This window comes from Hydra vulgaris, chromosome 05 (assembly GCF_038396675.1).
Source record: "Hydra vulgaris chromosome 05, alternate assembly HydraT2T_AEP".
In the NCBI taxonomy this organism is placed as follows: Eukaryota; Metazoa; Cnidaria; class Hydrozoa; order Anthoathecata; family Hydridae; genus Hydra; species Hydra vulgaris.
The window spans coordinates 19,585,194-19,601,131 of record NC_088924.1 but is presented as its reverse complement, the minus strand read 5'-3'; the positions used below and the strand labels follow the sequence as shown (position 1 = coordinate 19,601,131).

At 27.5% G+C, this 15,938-nt stretch overlaps 1 protein-coding gene across 1 annotated transcript in view; it reads left to right on the top strand.

Annotated features, from left to right (window-relative positions):
• Positions 1-15,407, top strand: part of LOC136080234 (uncharacterized) — a 39,138-nt gene extending 23,731 nt beyond the window's left edge. Inside the window, exons 9-11 of the mRNA XM_065796849.1 lie at positions 10,507-10,595; positions 10,677-10,741; positions 15,167-15,407. Of these exons, the coding sequence (XP_065652921.1) occupies positions 10,507-10,595; positions 10,677-10,741; positions 15,167-15,182 (170 nt within the window). The 3' untranslated portion in view covers positions 15,183-15,407. The remainder of the gene's footprint in view (positions 1-10,506; positions 10,596-10,676; positions 10,742-15,166) is intronic.
• Positions 15,408-15,938: the final 531 nt, after the last annotated feature.

Genomic DNA, 15,938 nt, shown 5'->3' with positions numbered 1-15,938 from the left:
AGTCAGCATCAAAAGCTCTAACAAGGACGCCTTTTATGTGAATTAATACTCGTTAAGGAAGTTTTTGGATCCATTAAATATCAACATAGAATGAGTATTTTTTTGACACTATCTTTTGCTTTTACTCAAACAACAGTCCAAAGGGAGGTGTATTTTAAGTCATTCAAAGCATTTTATAGGATGGCTGACTATATTGCTCTAATATAAAGTCTCTTTATACTTCCTGACCTATGAATTTTTAGGTTTTGCAGTTTTAGGTTTGTTTGTATTAAAAAATTTTAAAAATCAAACATAAAAATAATAAGTTTAAATAATAACACAATCTTTTTAAAGGATCAGAGTTTTCAGATGTGCCACTGCTTTTTGAGCCTGCAACTAAGGTTTTTGTGAAATCATGGAAAAATCATTCACAATTAATCTTCATTGTTCTGAGGCATAGTATGGAAAAATCCATTTGGATAAAATTTTCACAAAACTTTCCACGGACCTTTTTATTTTCATCTGATGATGTGGTCGAAAAGTAGCTGCTAAGAGTCAGCTTCAGCTGCTAATCCCACGTTTATTATTTTCATTAAATATCTCTTTTTTCTACCATTCCTGACGGTCAGGTCGACAGTGATACCTTTTTGCATGTTCCCAATACCATTTCTATAACATTGCCAAGATCTTATTTATTTTTAAAAGTAATAGTTTTTATATATATATACATATATATATATATATATACATATATATATATATATATATATATATATATATATATACACACACACACACACACACACACACACACACACACACACACACACACACACACACACACACACACACACACACACACACACACAAACACACACACACACAAACACACACACATATATATATATATATATATATATATATATATATATATATATATATATATATATATATATATTAGTGATGTACCGATTAATCGGCATCGGCTTAATCGGCCACTTTTTCTACAATCGGTATCGGCTTCGGCCTTTTTTTATTAATTTACCGATATGCATTACCGATGGCATTTTTAATACTTTTATCCAGCATTTTGATAATTATTAAATAATAAATAATCTAAACTTTATGCATCGCTTAGAATTTTTAAAAAAATTATTTATTTTGACTTTGTTTACAGGCAAGTTTATTTATTTGGGTCCAAGTATTTGTTTACCATTACGGATTCCATGAAAAAATAAACCCAATTTAAAGCTCTATGGCTTTATATCTTCAAAACTTTAATAATTAGTTAATTCATCGGTATTGGCATCGGTATCGGCCTTTTCCTATCCATCGGCATCGGCCAAAAAAGTGTTATCGGTACATCACTATTATATATATATATATATATATATATATATATATATATATATATATATATATATATATATATATATATATATATATATATGTATATATATATATATATATATATATATATATATATATATATATATATATATATATATATATATATATATATATATATAAATATTAAATGTTGACATCTTCAATAGATTTTTTTTGTATAAATATTTTTTTAAAAATTTTTTTTTATATGGAATAATTTCTTTTTGTTAAAATTATATTTATTTTTACAATATTTTGTGGTAATATTGATACTTTCGTTATATTAAAAATAGTATATTAAATCCGTTATAAAAAATAATATTATACAAAATCGTCTAAATTTACGAAACTTATGTGTGTATATATATAAATATACGCTCTTAGTAGTAGTTGGTGAGGTAGTTGTTAAGGTAGTTGCACTTATGGTGGTAGCACGCTATAAATATAGCTCTTATGGTGGTAGTTGCTGAGTGTTTTTTACAATATCATGAAAGTAATACATTGCAAAAATCTTATCAAAAACGTTCAAATTAAACCGAACTCATGCTGTGACAATGTTAATTTTCATTATCAATGGTGTCAATAAAGCCACCATTGATAATGAAAGTTATCAATGGTGTCTTCATTGGTTATGTCCATAGAGCACTACATTTATGCGCAATAAATAACATTGATGATGAGTTGTCGTTTAATATATTTGTAGAAAACGGCTATGAGAGGAAAAGTCTGGAAAAACTAGTTAAGTCTGCGAAAGAAAGTGCTAGCAACAAAAAAGATGTCACAAAAAATCAACATATCCTAATGTCTATAAAAAGATTTGTGTCTTTACCCTGGATCCCTAGAATCAGTCCTAAGTTACGAAGAGTTTTTAAAAAAGCAGGATACGTACCAGTGTTTAAGTCTCCAAAAAATCTCAAAAGTCTACTTTGTTCTAAAAATAAACCTACACTGCCAGTTAATTCCTACCCGGTGTTTACAAATTAGAGTGATCATGTGGCAAATTTTATGTAGGTGAAACTGGACTGAAGATATTGTCTCAGATATGCCAGCATCAAATAAGTGCACAACAAGGTAAAGGGAAAAATTCAGCTGTAGCTGAACATTCCAAAATTTGCCAAGCAAATTTCCACTGGAATGGTTGCAATGCCTTAAAAATAGAAATAAATAGTTTTAATAGGAAAATTAGGGAAGCGTTCGAAATACAACACAACAAAAGTACCTTTCGCGACAATAGTCTTAACCGGGATGTTGGCGATTATGTGACGACGTCATTTTGGAAACCCATGTTCAAGTTCTTAAGTCACAAAAAACTCTCTTAAAAAACTCTCAAATAGAAGCTCTTACAAAGACCATTGTTTGGTAAATTTTGACGGTTTTGTAAAATATTATTTTTTATAACGGTTTTTAGTATACTTTATAACAAGGGTATCAATATTCCCTCGAAATATCGATACATTATATTATTGATAAATAAATAATATTGATACATTTATTCAATTTGACGTTAATGATTTTTACCCCTTAATGACCGCAGATATTTTAGATAAGACTATTGAATTCGCAAAAAGCCACACAGTTATTCCTGATGACACAATCCGTATAATAAAACATTGTAGAAAAACCTTACTTTATTTTAATAAGGAAACTTGGAAAAAGAAAAACATACATGACTGCTTTGATGTAACAATGGGCAGTTATGACGGAGCAGAAATTTGTGATATTGTTGGACTATACATTTTAGATTTGTTAAGTAAAATAATCAATATAAAAGATTTAGGCCTTTATCGCGACGATGGTTTAATAGTAATGCGTAGAAAATCTGGTCCACAGCTCGACAAAATTAGAAAAAAATATTATAAAAATTTTAAAAAATATTGGCTTTCAAATCGAAATAAACATAAATTTAAAAATTGTGAATTTTCTTGATGTCACATTTAACCTCTCTGAAAATTCATTTAAGCCTTTCAAAAAACTAAACGATCAACTATTATATATTAACATTAACTCTAACCATCCACCCCAAGTTCTAAAACAAATCCCGATTTCAATTAATAACAGACTAAACCAAAACTCCTCAAATGAAAATGTATTCAATTCCTCTAAACGAATATTTGAAGATGCCCTAAAAAGAAGTGGTTTTGAAAATTTTGAACTAAAATTTGACCCTGAAAAAAAGAATACAAAAAAACGAAATAGAACTAGAAATGTAATTTGGTTCAACCCCCATATAGCAAAAATGTTTCTACTAACATAGGGAAAGTGTTTTTAAAATTGGTCGATAAGCATTTCCCGCGATCTAATAAATTAGATAAAATTTTTAATCGAAATACAATTAAAGTTAGCTACAGTTGCACAAAAAATATGGAAAGAATTATAAAAGGTCACAATAAGGCTTTGTTAAACAAAAAAGAAATCCTAAATGAAAAACTACAGAAAATTGTAATTGTAAACAAAAAATCAATTGTCTAATGAGTGGAAATTGTTTATCAAAAAATGTGGTATATAAAGGTGTTGTTTCCTCTAAGAATGTACCTAATAAACAATATATTGGCATAACAGAGGGTGAATGGAAAAAACGTTTTGCCAATCATAAGCAATCTTTCAAGAATAAAAAGTATTCAAAAGACACCATGCTGTCAAAATATATATGTGAATTAAAAGAAAAAAATATTGATGATTTTATACTGAATTGGTCTATCCTTAAAACAGCGCCTGCATATAACAATATTTCCAAAAAATGCATACTATGCCTACAAGAATAATTTGAAATAATTACACATGCAAATCAAGAATGCTTATTAAACAAAAGATACGAATTATATTCTAAATGTGGGCACGAAAATAAGTTTCTCCTAAAATACTATTAAAATAAATAAGTTCAAATAATATTTACATTAACTATCCTTTTTTTAAAAAAACATTTCAAAAAAATAGCATAAGTAATCATTTCTAAAGAATTCATTTTATAATAGTGTCAGTAAATTCCACAAATGTGTGAAAATTTACAGTAGTTAAGACATTTGCAACTTCCTGTAATTTAATTTTTGGTATAAATTGAAGTTTTATTAATTTGATCATTCATTTCTGATGAATCTTTGTTGATGAAACACAGTGTCAAATGGAAAAATTTAGTTAAGTGATTTTCTACTAATATATAATTGCTCTGTTCTTTTAAGAACATTGAGCACTCTATTGTGTAGAATACTTTTAAAGTTGTTTAAATAGATATATTATATATATATATATATATATATATATATATATATATATATATATATATATATATATATATATATATATGTATATATATATATATATATATATATATATATATATATTTATATATATATATATATATATATATATATATATATATATATATATATATATATATATATATATATATATATATATATATAAATATACAGTTCTGTGTCTATTTTTATTTTAAGCCCACTTGTATAATTAGACGTGTTTACAACTTTTTTCCTATATAATTTTTATTAAGTGTACTTAAGTTTAATAATATATAAGAAAAATTGAAAGAATATGTTATTTTGAATAAATAAACAAAATTGATGAGGGAACATGAGGGATTTGTTTGTGTCTTTATTAAAATGATGTGTCATAATAACTACAGACTAAGAGTTCATCTAAATAAGAAATTAAAATAAACTGGTTTAAACTAATTTGGGTTCATACTCCTTCATTTAAGTTTTTAACAAGTGCAGTCATAGTATGAATTTAGTACAATAATGATGGGTTTCGGTACATTTTTAAAAAATTGTTACTTTTTATGAACACAGTTAAACAAGTAGTTAAAAGTAATTAAACAAAGTTGTTAGTTTGCACTTTTAGATAAATTAAATGTTCATCTACATTTTTAAATGTTTAGTTTGTATTTTTAAATTAATTAAATGGGTTAAATATCTTTAAAAAACAAAAAGTTATTGAGATCACAAAGAAGGTTATTCGCAGCGCCAAATTTTATCCAAAACAAGGTATTCGAAGACTGGTGTTAAAAAAATCATTAAAACGTTTAAAAGATAGAATAGAAAAGTGTTAGACTTCCTAAGCTAACAAAAGATCATAATAAAATTTTAAAAACCAGTTCTTTAAGAATTAGAAAAAAGCATCAACCGAGTTGGCAAAGGACATTAACACAGCAACTTGAAAAAATGTTAGCTCTTTAACGCTACCTGCGTGGCAATAAAGAAAAAGGACTTAAATACGGAAACAACACAAAGATTGGGCTTAGAAAATGTTTAATGGGGAACACCGATGAGTCCAAATACGAAATTTTTGGGACGAGAAGACGCCAATATGTTCAAAGAAGAATAAAAGAAGCCTATCAGCCCGAGTGTATAAACCCTACTATTAAACACGGAGGAGACTCTTTACAAGTTTGGGGCTGTTTATCTTTATCTGGAGTAGGTGATTTGATCAAAATTTAGGGGTGAATCACCGGTGATCGTTATGTGGATGTCCTAAGGCACCATGATGTGTCGTCTAGATTGAGATTAATAGGTTTTAATTTTATTCTGCAGCAAGACAATGAACCAAAACATTGTTTCCGAGTGACAAAAAATTATTTAAATAAATAGGCAGAGGAAGGAGTACTGGAATTGATGACGTGGCCTCTCCAGAGTCCAGTTTTGGATATAATTGAGCATATTTGGGATTATCTGGACAGAAAGATGGTCGAACATGCTCCCCAAAATGCTGAGGAATGTTTTGAAATATTTCATAGAGTCAGGCTTGGACAGGAAGGCGTGCGATTTCACGCGATAGTAAGACCACACAAACAGTTTTTATTTTTAAATCATTTTGAAAGCTTGACCGCGGCTGTTAAAATGCTTTGTTAACATTTTAAAAATGCGCCAAAAAAAAAAGTATCTAAGCTATGAGAAAACTTAAAAAAAAACTTACATGATTATTTTATATTTAACTTATTATTTTATATTTAATATATATACATATATATTAATATACTTATATAATATATTTATTTTTTTAATTTATAAAGTTATGCATATTTTTTGATTATAAACGCTTATAAACTAATTCCATAATTTATTCTATAAACGTCGTTCATAGAAAATGTAAACGTTTTTCGTTGACGTATTTCTCACAAAAGAAACAATTTAGTTATTTTTTCTTTTGTTTTTACTACGAAGAATTGTTAAGAATCTTTTTTTGTTAAATGCGCGTATTTATTAAACAATCATTAGAAGTAAGTTGATACTTTTTTTAAAAGAGTTTCGTATAATATTATAATAACATTAGCAACGATAAAAGTTTAAAAGTTCCAAACGTAATTATAAACTTAATTTAGCGTTAAAGTTTATTATTTATTTTAGTCAAGTATTTTTTCGGGTTTTTTTATTTTAGTTTCAGTTAAGTTTTTTTTATTTTTCATTATTTTCTTCTATGAAGATTTCTTTTCTTTTTTCAAAATAAATTTTGTTTAAGTTTATTTATTTAAGATAAAAGTTTCTTAAGTTAAGATAAAAGTTTTTTGGCGCATTTTTAAAATAAAAACAAACTAATGTAAATGTAAACAAAGTCTTAACAGCCGCGGTCAATTTTTCAAAATGATTTAAAAACAACAAATATTTGCGTGGTCATATTCGCACTCCAAATTGCACGCTTTCCTGTCCGAGCCTGCATAGAGTATAGCACAATTTACCCCTGGATTTTTTAACTAATTTGTATGAATCTAGTCCCAGGCGAATATCTGCTGTGATTAAGGCAAAAGAAGGATAATGTAGATATTAAGAGTTTTTTATGACGTTTGACATTGAAAAGTTTGGAATTGTTTCATACTTTGGGTAAAATACATGTGCTTTAATTAGTTTATTATATAGAACTACAAGCTTTAAAATTAAAGAAGAATTCTCCGGGATTTTTTAAAAAAATGTAAGTGGTCTAAAACGTATTCACAGTACTATATATATATATATATATATATATATATATATATATATATATATATATATATATATATATATATATATATATATATATATATATATATATATATATATATATATATATATATATATATATATATATATATATATATATAATATATATATATATATATATATATATATATATATTTATATATATATATATATATATATATATATATATATATATAAATCGCCAAGCGTGTTATATCACGCTCGTAAAGTTATAATATGTTGTCATCAAGCGCAATAATGCGCGCTCGGGGTCAGGGCCGCGATAGCGATCTTGAAATTGCGGACTATGTTTATAAAAAGCTTTCTATTTGTTATACTACTTTCATTCGTCAATGTTTAAAGTAGTATCTAAAACAGTGCATTTATACTACTTCAACAATGTAGTTTTTTATACTCCCCAACTTCTTGTTTTTTGTTTGCGCCAGATCGCTATTTTTTTAAACCATTAATGGCAAAAAAAAAATGTAACCAAACAAAAATGCAAGTGCTTATTAAGTTCTTATAATAGTATTAGAGAATAAATTCGTGGCTAAAATTTTTTACTTTCGTTGTTTTGATATGTATTTAAAACGCTGTTAACTTATTATTTACGATAAACGGTTTTTATATTTCTTGATATTTTTTTAATATATTTAATAATTAGTAAATTAGTTAATAATTATTAAATATAATTTTTTATAATTTCTTATTTAAATAACGCTTTTTTTATCGTCAAAAAATTAGTAGATTATAACACAAGAATAATTTAAAATTCTTCTTCAAAACTATTAGTTGTTAGTTAAATAAGAGATTTTCCCCTCAACTGTTGTCAGCGGTATCTATTATATAAGTTTTGGCAGTTGGTGGAATAAATGTTCCATGCCCCCCTGCAATTAAAGATTATAATGCCAACATGGGTGGTGTAGATTCAGCAGACCAAATCATGAAGTATTATAGTTGTGGAAGAAAATCAAGTAAATGGTATAGGCGAATCTTTTACCACCTATTGGAAATATGTGTTCATAATGCATTTGTATTAGAGTCTTGGTTTACTGACCAGCGTGCCCGCAGTCATCAAAGTTTTCGTGAGGAACTTATTGATCAATTAATAGGAAGTACTAGATCTAAGAATAGTGGGAGACCTAGTAATTCAAATGAACGCATTACACTACGACATACAAATGTTGGAGTTCATAAACCTTTGGTGAACGATAAGCCAAGAGATTGCAAAAATTGTTCTGAAAATGTTCGAAAAACTACTTTAGTTGGTCAGTCCCAGCGCCATTCAAAAGGTATTCGTAGATCACGTGTTTTTTGTTCATTATGCAATGTCCATTTATGCCTTGATTCAGTCTCTAATTGTTGGAATATGTGGCATTCATAGTTTTTTTTTTAAAATTATATATATATATAATTACTTGTGTTGACTAAATATAATAAATAAAATAGCTTGAAAAATTATTCTTTGCTTTAAACAAAGTGTGGGCTTGTTATTTTCTACTTATCTAAATAAGGAAAGTATCCCATTAAATTAGTTACTTTTCCTTATAGGTATTTTTAATATTTTTATTGAATAACAAAATTAGGTAAAAAAAAAAATTTACGTCACCAGAAAAAAATGTTATTTATTCATTTTTTAGTTATCTATATTAGAAAAAAAAACCATCAAATGAAAGGTGAATAAATTTTGCACCGTTCTACAAGCCTTTAATCACTTCTAAAACAATATAGCTAGCTATTTGAAAGGCTTCATTAGCAAATATTTAAAAGTCGCAATGCTTCTTCATCAATATGAAGTAATGTCGACGTCATCAGTTCAATTTTTCTACTTTTTTAATTTAATTTTCGGATTCTGAATTTTGTCTGCTTCCCAATAATATATACTTTGTTTAACTTATTTTGTAAGATAAACCCATCTATTTAAGTGTTTACGTGGCATAGTATTGCGTTTTTTAAATCGCCTAAATAAATTCCGGTACGAAAGGGTTAAACTGTTCGTTGCTAAACGGAAAAATGCTGACAAAACAGCAAAACAGAAACGTGCAGAGAGCGAGTGACGTAATGCTTACTTTTTTTTAAATAGTTCGTAAGGATATAAGTATAAGAAAGGCGGAGTTTAACTGTTAAATCAACAAGTTTTATCATAACCTAAAAAATTTAATTACAAATATTATATAAAAAAAACCATATAAAAGGGTATTATTTTTTTCGTCACAAACTTTTGAACGAGCGTGATTTTATGCTCTCGTTATAAGCTGAGCAAACGTTGTTTATCGCGCCAAGAAGGTTTAAAAAAATCGTTTACCGGCGTGTTTCACGATTGCGCCCGCTTCATCATAAGCTGTGTATTTATATATATATATATATATATATATATATATATATATATATATATATATATATATATATATATATATATATATATATATATATATATACAAACTGACCCGTAAAAATATGGGCCTTTATAAGTCTGTTCCACACCAGCCTTTTCTATACTTTTTCCTTATACCTATATCATAGCTTTCCGTGCTCATAAAATACAGGTCTTTACCACTGATCATTTCTATGTTTATCTATTTCACACCAATCATTTCTATACATACTCCTTATTTACTTTAACATTTTTTTAATAAAATTTAATTATTTCTGAAAAACTGCTTTCTGAGCTAAAATAGTTAGAATGCACATCTTTCCCACATACATAGAGCTTATAAGACATTTATAATTAGGTTTATATTTCTCCGAAATGAAATGCAGCTCAGTGGTTTATTGCGCCGTCATCAATGTTATTTCAGGGGGTTCAAGATCACCCCCTAGCGTAATAAGTTTTGAATATTTTTCACTCTTATCTATGTACTTATAGCAAAAAAATTAAATTAAATAAAATATATATATATATATATATATATATATATAAGTTTTTACAATATTTTTAACTAAAAAATCTTTTTTAAAATCTGTTTCTTTTGGGATCAATGTTGATATAAGTTTGGGGAAAAAAAACTTTAGTGATATATGTGACCCAGTGACGATCATTGAGGGTGACCTTTTTCAAAAAGTAAATTAAATTTATTACATATATAAATGTACTTTGTACTAGTTATATGTTGTATGTGTTAATAAAGTATAAACTTTTTTTCAAGATAAAACATACATTTTTATGTTGTAGAAGTTGATCTAAATCTGCTAGTTTATTTTGTTGACGTGCAATATCAATCTGATTATTTTAAAAGTCTTAAAGAGATCATAACAAATGCGGTAATTTTTAAAATTGTTTTTAACATGTTTAATAAAATAATTTACTTTTATTTATCGTTTTTTTAAATTTTTTACATTCAGATAGCCAACCTTTACAGCAGTTTTGATAAAAATGTAACTTTTAATATCGAGTTGCATTCTATGAGGTTAGTGATTTTATCAATAAATAATACTTAATTTAAAATAAATTTGTGTTATACGAATATGTGAAGTAAATATAATTTATAGGGAATTTGTTTTTTACCAAACTTTATACTGCATATTGTTTATGCAGATTACATATAACTTTATACAGATTATGACAGATTTATAATAGTTGTTTTTATTGCTAAACATTTTTACATACATTTTTGAGTAGGGCCGACAACACGGGTTTCGATGTGGGAGAGCACAATTGTCAATTTCTTCTATATCTAGAATTTTCTTAGAAAAAAAAAAAAGGTCCTTTAGAAAAAAGTGGGGGCGAGGCTCCCAACCTCCCGGTGTTGTTGGCTCTGTTGAGTATTACCTTTGTGCATTAATTTATTTTAAGGAATGCTTATTTTAAACTGTTATTTTGTTTTTGTTTTTGTTTTTCTGAAAATTATTAAACGGTGGACAGTTAGTTTAAAAATATCAAACTTCGATTTCATCAAAAACTCACAATTTAATTACTTTGTATAATTTATTTTTATTTTTTTTTTGCAATGATTTCATTTGCATGATGACATGATTTTTTTTTTGCTACTATGTATATACTTTTTTACTACTCTGAATACAATTTTTTTTTAAATAGCCAAAGTTTTTAAAAAATGGAAACGCAACTTTGGTGTCAAATTTCATTGTAGCATCTCACTGGTCTTTAGACCAGTAAGGTGCTAGAATGAAATTTGACATAAGTAATGCTTTGATGTCAGAACGTTTTGATTGCATTGTATTAAACATTATTAGAAATTAGATTTTGATAAAAGTTAATATGAATTCTAATTTCTAATTAAAGTTCTAATTAATTGCATGTTTTTGAAACATAAATAAACTGCATGTTTTTGAATTATAAATTAAATTTAACTAGCCGAGTTTTGGTCAACATTTAGAAATTTATTTTTGATTGGTAAAAATTTATTTTTTTATTTTTCAATAGAGAATATTGTTTTCTGCAACAATTTCTTTTAAAAAAAAAGTTCTTACTTTAAAAATTAATTTTACAAGCCACCATTAGTTAATGAGAAAAAGGATAAAAATAGTAAGTTCTATTTTATTTGATGAACAATAGATTAAAAGAAAACCAATTTAAATAAGAAAATTATTGAAAAAATGTAATAGTCTAATGTTCTTTATACAGTACATAGTTTTGGAATAAAGAAATTAGCAGATATAATAAAATGAGCATCTCCATCGTTTGGTTGTTTCCTCATAATACACTTTTTTTCTTGGTTTTCCTAAAAGTCAAGAAAAAAAGTGTATCATAAAGTCCTAAAAGTCTTGGGTAACATATCCTTTGAGAGTTTCTTAATTCTTTCAAATTCCAGTCTTATGTTGTGTAATTTGACTGTCAGTGATATATACGAGTCTGCGCATGTTTTAAGATTGACATCCTCTCTTAGAAGGGCTTGGATTGTTTTATAAAAGTCCTGTAAGATTTCATTCTCACAAATTAAAATTCCAACTCTTTTGTTTTGTTAGCAATATTTTCTGCTACTCGTCTTTTGATTTTCACCATCAGAAACATTCTCCAAAGCATTGAGAATTTGTTAAAAAGATATTAAAACAGGATAAGTTGCAACAGCATGAGCTTCCCATCTAATATCTGAAAGTTATTTCAGCACCTTTTCACTACCAAGACATTCCTTAAGAATCTACCGAGACATTCTTTAAGAATTTTCTTACAGTTTGTTGATGCAGAGAAAAACGTTTAGAGCAGTTGTACTAGGTAGAAAAAGTTAATTGCCACATCACAACAGTCAACTGCACTATGACCAACCAAATTCAGAGAGTGGGCTGCACAAGGGACAGATATAGCATTTTTTCTAAAATCTTTTGCTGCATTCCTTTGCTATGTCCTGACATATCAGCTGCATTGCCATATGGTGGACCTCTGCACTTACTAAATTTATTTTAAAGACATCACACAAGTATTCCAAATCCTGATTAGCCAACACTTCAACTGAATGTCTTTTTTGTTCTCAGAATGCAAGAAACCTTTCTATTGGTTTTCCATCTTTAATTAACCACACAACAACAGATAACTGGTCCAATGTAACAGAACTAACATTGAATCAACAGAACGACTGAAGTAGCCAGAGTAACTGACTTTGTTGAGGATGCTTTAATGAACATTTTCAGTTATTAGCTCAATAATTTCCTTGCAAAATGTCTTTGAAAAATAGGGAGGATTTTTTTGCCAAAATTATCATAATTAGAAATATGATCAGCTAAAAATGGATCAAACTGGCTTATTAGTTCCAGAAGACCCAAGTAATTTCCTTTTTTGGAATAAATAAACTACTCTTTGGTACCATAAAAGGCAAGTCCACACTCAGTCTGTTTACTGATGATGGCAATGACGCTCCAGCACATGTTTTCAATAATCACACTCCGTTATCTGTCTATCAAAGCTTGCTATAATCCTTGACCTCGTCTGGTGTTGAGGCATACTAGCAGGAAGTCTCGGTGAAGCTGACTTTTTTGGTGGTTGTCAATGCTGAAAATGTTTCGCCAGTCACTGAACCCACCTTTAACATATTGAGGTGAAGTAGTTTTAGGAAAAAGTTTATAAACAAAGAAATCCTTTACAATTAAAATACATAATCCGCTTCTCTTGATATTCCTCTCAATTAGTTTTTCTCCCAATAAAAACTTTTGGTGAGCAAGATCTTTTCGGTTTCCATTCTTGAAAACACAACATGATTTTTCCAAGGACCTTAGTGATGCTGGAAATTGCTTGGCCTAGCAGCAACGCAGAATGTTTTATCATCCACAGACAACTCATCCCATAGACCAGGATCATTTTCTCAGTTGACTGTATTCATATTCACGGTAGGGTTTCTTTCTTTAATTTCAAAATTTTCATTTTCTGTACCATTTTCAATTGCATCATTACTAGATAAAGACATGTCTACATCTGGTACCTCTGGATCTGGTATTTCCTGTTCATTTTCTACTCTTGATGTTGATGCCACTGATGAATAAAAATTTTGATTTGATGCACATCCTTGTTGCTGCTGCTCTGTTATTACGTCAGCTGTGGGTTTTAAATACTTAGTCAATTTTGGTATTTTTTCTAAAACCTTGTTTTGATTATCCAACCGTTATATATTTTTTTCAATTGTCTGCACCACTTGGTTGAATGCGCTTCATTTTCTTTCCACATTTAAGTGAATTGCAATTCTGGACAATAATTGCATTAAATTTTAGTGGTCATGGTCATTGCCAGCAATAGATAAACAATCAAGAATTCATTTTTTTTTAATGATAGCAGGTTTATTTTAAGGTCGTTAATAAGTGCGATGTAGATGAGACCTTGAATAATTTATATCATACCCTGGATTGAATAATAAGGTACAGTATGGCAATAGAATCATGTATGACATAGAATTTGGCTTATTTGGTGTGAAAAAAAAAGTAGTAAACAAACACAATAATCCTCCTATATGCTGCTCTCTTTGGTTTGTTGAACTTGTGCTTATAGGTTGTGCTTATTTTGCTTATAGGTTAATCCAAGGCTCGTAACCATTCAGCAGATGTAGAATAAATAACTTTATTAAACCGTTTACTACTTAAAGTATTACCATTTTTCAGAGCGATTTCTTTACTATTACAAAGATTTCATCTAATATTGTTTACATATTTCATAAAGGACTCTTTTCTTCTCTATATGAAACTGTTTTTACATTATGATATTTATTAATACTTTTTGTTTAAATGAAGATTAATTAGTTTTAGTATAATTCAAAGTTATACTAACTTACTCTTATAACTTTTCAAATAGAAAATTTCAATTATAAATTGTTTTATGTAATTGTGAAAATAGAAACCAGAACTCAAGATGCTTAAATGTTGTCTTAAACATCTCAAATCTTTATGAAAATCTTAAGCGTTATTTTATAAAAAACTACATGGCTAAATTTAATCATTATTAGTGAATACTGTTTACTTATTTTGGCAATAAAAAAAACTTTAAAAAATATATGCATTGTGACCACATGTTTAAAGGTAAAAAAAAAAAACGTTCCAAGTAAACCCAGTCTAACAAATTAAATTCAAAAATAATGCATTGCAATCAAATGTTTAATTTAAATGCAACATAAAAAGGAACGTTTTATCAATTAAATTTAGATTTTAATTTAACATTTTAATTTATTTAATTTACAATGACAAAATTAAAAAACATGAAATAGGAAAAATTTCCACCCCAATTTTCAGCCGCCATCGAGCGACATATGACCTAGACTCCCCTTCCTCCCCAAAACCAGTGCTAATTCCATCACACACATGAAATCTATGGAAAGTAAGTCTGTAAGACTTCATGTATGTGCTTGGATTAAAGGCTGATTAACGGATTAAACATATTTTTGTTTTGCTTTTTTGTTTAGAAAAATAATTCCTTAACTCAACTTGATAATTTTAATTTTTTGTTGAGCATTCTTTGAGACGATAGCGACCGATGAAAATGTTTCGATATTTATTTTTACCGAACTTTATTCCACTTTATATAAGAACATAGACCTATTCGATTTTTGTTATAAGTAAGGAGTGCACTTTATTTAAAATGTGTGTTTTGAAAAAAATTTAAATAAATTTTTATTTACAATGTTAAAACAGGATTTATATAAAAAGGCTAATAAAAATATTTAATATTGGTACATAAAATATAATTTAATATATTAATATTAAAATATAATGATAACCTAAATGAAAACTGTTTAATGCTAATAAAATTGTTTTTGTGTTTATAATGTTAAAGTCGTGTTATTTAAGATAACAAAAAAATATTTTTGTTGTTAAATGTAGCATAAGACATAAAAATAGATTGCAATAACATTTTTTTATTGGTAACAGAATTTCCTGTTGTTTTGATAGTATAAGGAGTTAAAAAAAGTATTTACTACTTCTTCTACCACCAGCTACTAATACTTAGTAGTAGTAGTAGTAGTAGTAGTAGTAGTAGTAGTAGTAGTAGTAGTAGTAGTAGTAGTAGTAGTAGTAGTTGTTGTTGTTGTTGTTGTTGTTGTTCTGGTTGTTGTTGTTGTTGTTCTTGTTGTGTTATTGTTAATTGCAGAATGGCTGTTATGATAGTGATTTAATTTTTTTTATTGGTGTTGATATTTGTTGCAGAGTCAGTAACAGGTCTATTAAAAATATTAG